General features: G+C 32.9%; 1 protein-coding gene across 1 annotated transcript; it reads right to left on the bottom strand.

The window, feature by feature from the left end:
- Positions 1-2191: 2191 nt before the first annotated feature.
- On the bottom strand, positions 2192-3210 carry LOC131520533 (olfactory receptor 1M1-like). The gene has a single exon (XM_058744832.1). It carries the CDS (start codon positions 3190-3192, stop codon positions 2218-2220), a length of 975 nt encoding a protein of 324 aa, XP_058600815.1. The 5' UTR covers positions 3193-3210; the 3' UTR covers positions 2192-2217.
- Between the last annotated feature and the right edge of the window lie 1940 nt (positions 3211-5150).

The following is a 5150-nucleotide window of genomic DNA, read 5'->3' as shown; positions in this document are numbered from 1 at the left end:
TTTTGTGATGTAACAGGTATTTGTAGTTATTTTGTGATGCTATGTTATTTTTATGATAAGATTTTAACTGTTGAAAGACTGACATTTTTATTTTTACCAGTAAAAGCCTTGCAATGTCTTTCTGCCAGTTTTAATAAATATTTATTTGCAACATCTTTGACTTGGTTTTTATTCATTTGTCAATGTATTAAGATAGTTCTCGTGATAATGCATTTAAATCAGTATTTTGCAGTTTACTGTTAAAATTATTATTTGCAGCATTTTCATTGTTAAATTATTACAACATCATCTTGGATTTAGGGATTTACAGGATTTTATTGGCAACTTTTGTTGCCAGGTAAATACTGTACTTTAGTGAGATTACAAAAAATTGCTGTAAAACATATTTACAGGATTTTATTGGCAACTTTTGTTGCCAGGTAAATACTGTACTTTAGTGAGATTACAAAATATTGCTGTAAAATAAACTACAAGTTTAATTCAATGTTACTGTAAAAAATACTACAAATTACTGTATTTCACATACAGCAATTAACTGCAATTTGCTTTGCAGTATTATACTCTAATCCATTTTACAGCAATTAACATCATTTTTACAAGATTTTATTGGCAACTTTTTGCCAGTAACATCCTGTAAATTCTACGGTACATTTTTACAGTGTGGTGATTGCTAATGTAATAATATAGTTTCTCCTGATAAGCCTATCAACATGCTCACTAATTAATTAATTAATTTATTTATTTTAGTGTGGGGGTGCTTTATTTAGCAAGGATGCTTAAAATTGATTAAAAGTGATGATAAAGACATTAATAATGTTACAAAAAATATATTTCAGATAAATGCTGTTCTTCTGAACGTTCTATTCATAAAAGAAACCTGAAAAACCAGCTGTTTTTAACAATGCTAATAATAATAATAATGTTTTTGAGCAGCAAATCAGAATATTAGAATGATTTCTGAAAGATAATGTGACACTGAAAACTCGAGTAATGATGCTAAAAATTCAGCTTTGAAATCACATAAATAAATTACATTTCATAATATATTCAAATAGAAAACCGTTATTTTGAATAGTAAAAATATTTATATATTATAATAAATATAATATACTGTTTTTGCTGTACTTTGGATCAAATAAATGCAGGCTTGGTGAGCTGAAGACACTTCTTACTGTTTAAAAAAATTGACTGGTAGTTTATATATTGTCACCATGTTTGCTTTGTCTTTGTCTGTTCATTTTGTTGCTCACGTCTCTTTTGTGTTTGCTCGTGCAGTTTCTGCTGTCTCCTGTTTCCCCGTGTTCCAGTTTCCTGCCACTGTTTTGGATATTTTGGATATTGCACCCACAACGTCTTGACTCTTCTGTTGTTTATTTGTTTGTTTGTTTGTTCCTAATAAATTGTTTAACAGCTCTCGCAAGTGAATCTTAAGTTATTTTATGTGATAGTTATATATATTCTAGATATATTCTAGATAAACTACAAACAAAAAATACATATATTTATTTTTTCCTCACATTCTTTCTTGTAGCAATTCCCTCTCAGTCACATACCTGACTGATTGGCTCATTATGCAGCTCATTATGTGGGCCTTTGTCTTCTCAGGTGTGAATCACAGCATTAATAATGATAGTTCACGCCCTCTCGCATAGACTCTTTCTACTCAAAAAGTGACTTAGAAAATGTAAATCAATATATTGTTTTCTGTGAACAAGTAAACACAACGATTATCCCATCCTTTTGAAGCAAAAACTCTAGGCTACAAGATCCAGTTCTCAAAAGTATTGTGAACAAATGTTCTGTATGTGTTTTATGGCCTTATTTCAGTTACTTAAAAATTTTAGTTTTTCACAACAACATTGTTTTCTCAAAAACACAATCACGTACATACATGCTGCTCACATATTATTGTAGCTCAGTTTGTGCTGAATACGGTGTTTTTAGACTTTAGCCATTAAAATGTTTATAACCAACTGAAAAAAAGTACAAATGTCAGGGCATGTCAAAACTTCTCTGGGGCCCCAAGATACCATCAGACCCCTGAGGGTTAAGAACACAGTACATACATGTTAGGAGTGTAGCAGAGTGAATTTAACTATTTTCTGCTCATACAATTTTATTTTCCACATAATGAATCTGAAAACATTCATGAAAAAAAATATATAATTTAGGTAAATTTAATTCCTAACGTTGGAAGAACTCAAACAATCATTATAGTCATTTTGAAATGTTCCTTCTAACAATTCTATTTTTAAGCAGTTTTCGAATTAAGACTCTGATTTCAGCTGTGTTTAAAACATAAATAATGGGATTTAACACTGGTGGAAGAGTAAATGAAAGAGATGCACTGATGACTCTAGCATTGGGAGTGAGAGAAGTAATTGATGAAGCAATGTACATGCATATTACAGGAAGAAAAAATATTCCGACCAACAAAAGGTGAGAAACACAGGTCTTCAGTGCTTTTAAACGTGCTTCCCAAGTTGTAATTTTACTTAAAGCAAAAAAAATGCCCAGATATGACAGGACTATAAGGAACAATGGTGCTACAAGGAACAAAGCTGCGATGAGGTTTGTTATAAACATATTAATGCTGTTGTCGTTGCATGCCAACCTCAACACTGGCCCATAATCACAATAAAAACTCTGTACCACATTAGATTTACAGAATGAAAGTCGAGTCATCAAAGACGCTGCCAGAGCCACCAGTGAAGTGTTAAATGCCCATAATACTATAAACAGTAAAGACATGACAGTATTATTCACTATGGCATGATATCTTAATGGCAAACAAATTGCAATGAAGCGATCAAATGCCAGAACAACAAGAGTGGCACTTTGCACAGTAATAAAGAAGTTCACAAAAAACATGTTAGCCAAGCAAGCATTGTAGGACATGTACTGTGAGTCAGAAAAAAAAATCTTCATCATGTTAGGAATCACTGCATTAGTTTCACCAAGGTCAGCCAAAGCCAAGTTAAACACACCAATGTACTTTGGACTGTGCAGACTTCGCTCAAGAGCTATAATGAGAAGGACTATAGAGTTTCCAATTACAGCAATAAAATATGCGATAAATAAAAAAATATAGTAATAACTGCTGTACGGTATACCTGTAAGACCAATGATGAAAAAGTATTCAGGACGAACAATAGACATATTCTGGACAAAACTCACATTTAAAGAACTCATGGCGGCTTTGTTTTTGATGTTTTGAACAGCTGAGAATAGAAATTACCATGAAGACATAAACAAAATTTAGGGAGTCCACAAAATTGTCATCTTACTCTTCTAACAATTGTATACATTATGTAAAGTTTCTGCATGAAATTTAAATCACAGAACTGTAAACATGAAGTTATATGCAGACCAAACAAAGACTGTGAAAGTCTGAACACTTGTGAGCTGCTTTGAATGAAATTGCTCAGCTGTAATTGCTTGTCTTTGTTCACTTATGTAGCAAAGATCATTTGCAACATTTGCATCATTGAATCCAAATATATCTTCTGATTCATCTCTTGAGACATTTCACACAACACAATGATGTAATACTATTATGCCAAATAAACATTTGGCCACTGCTTTAGTTTTGATACATTTTTTTCACTAGTCCAGGGCTTTAGACCACAAGTCTGCGAGACTGCAGAGCCGCAGCACAGTGTAGCAGAGGTCAGATTTCACTGATGGCGTGAAGAAACCGAGAGAGGCGTTTTCAGTACAAGCACTTCGTCAGCTATGAAAGGCCAAATAGTTCAAAAACATGTGAATTTTAACGTCAACAACACGTAAAAAAAAAAAAAATGTACGTAAAAAAACCCCTGACAATTTGATGCTTCGATAGCAGGAGCCCGATTCGACTCCCAATCTCACAATCAAATATTCACGGGGTGTTATGATCATGCCATTTTGGCTATATGGGGGTGCTCAATGTCTGATTTCACATAGAACTACTGGTTTTCTCCCAATAAGTTAATATACAGCCTATTAAGATAATGTTGTAAATAAGAATCTGAAAAGAAAGAAGATTTTAATAAATATTTTTAATGTGCGTGAATAAATCCAACCACCCCTATAGATTTAAGTTTCACTTAATCTAACATCTTGTTCATCTAACATCAAGGATTTAAATCTTTAACAAGACAGAGTGAAAGACTAGATTTTTTTGATCAGGTAGGGTATAAGTGACTTCAGCCAGTTTATATATATCGTGTATTATTTATCTCGTATAAGATGCATTTGAGTTACGCTGCAGTAAAGCACTTCATTGTAGTACAACAATGCAGAATATTAATAACTATGACTGGGACTGTCATATACATAACATTATAATGAGAACACTATTATAATAAAACTCTGTGAATTTTTAGAGTTTAGTTGTCCTGTTTCTGCGCGTTTTTGCGTGAAGAACGCGTCCACAAAAGGAGTTCATTCAGACACGTTCACTTCTGCATTTGGGGCATTTTGTGCAGATAGCCTATAAGTCGTAATATTGACGTTATGTTGAATAAATATCGAACCGTATTCTATATGAGATGAATTAGTTAAATCCCATTGATTAACCCTCTGGGGTCTGAGGTCATTTTGGGGCCCTTGAGATGTTTTGACATGCCCTTATATTTGTGCTTATTTCAGCTACTTAAAACATACTATTGACCAACATGTAATTTTTTTGTATTCCGTACAAACTGTGCTACAATAATATGTAACCAAGATGGATGTACATGTTTGCATTTTTTAGAAAAAAATATTATGCGTGGTTAGTAAGTTTTATGGAAAAAAATGTAGCTGAAATAAGGCCTTAAACGAATTGTATCCTGACAAGACGAATAAATATACACCTTTTTTCCTACTGTGTTGGCAGCAAAATATTAAACGAATTTTATGTCTTAAGACACAAAATTCGTTTAACATTTTGTTGTCAATAAATTCAAGACTCTTGACAAGACGAATAAAATAACAAATACAATTTTGTGCAGACTACACGTTTATTTGTTATCCTATCTCTCTTTCCTTTAGTAGAGGAAATTTAAATGTGAGATTCTGGAAACGAGATCTAAATTTAGCGGGAACGGTTGGGTCGGGAAGAAAATTATTCTAAGGGGACAGCGGGTGAACAAAGAGTGACTATATGGCGGGAACGGGTGGGTGCG

Source organism: Onychostoma macrolepis, chromosome 15 (genome assembly GCF_012432095.1).
Source record: "Onychostoma macrolepis isolate SWU-2019 chromosome 15, ASM1243209v1, whole genome shotgun sequence".
Taxonomy (NCBI): Eukaryota; Metazoa; Chordata; class Actinopteri; order Cypriniformes; family Cyprinidae; genus Onychostoma; species Onychostoma macrolepis.
This window is presented reverse-complemented; position numbering and strand designations above follow the sequence as displayed.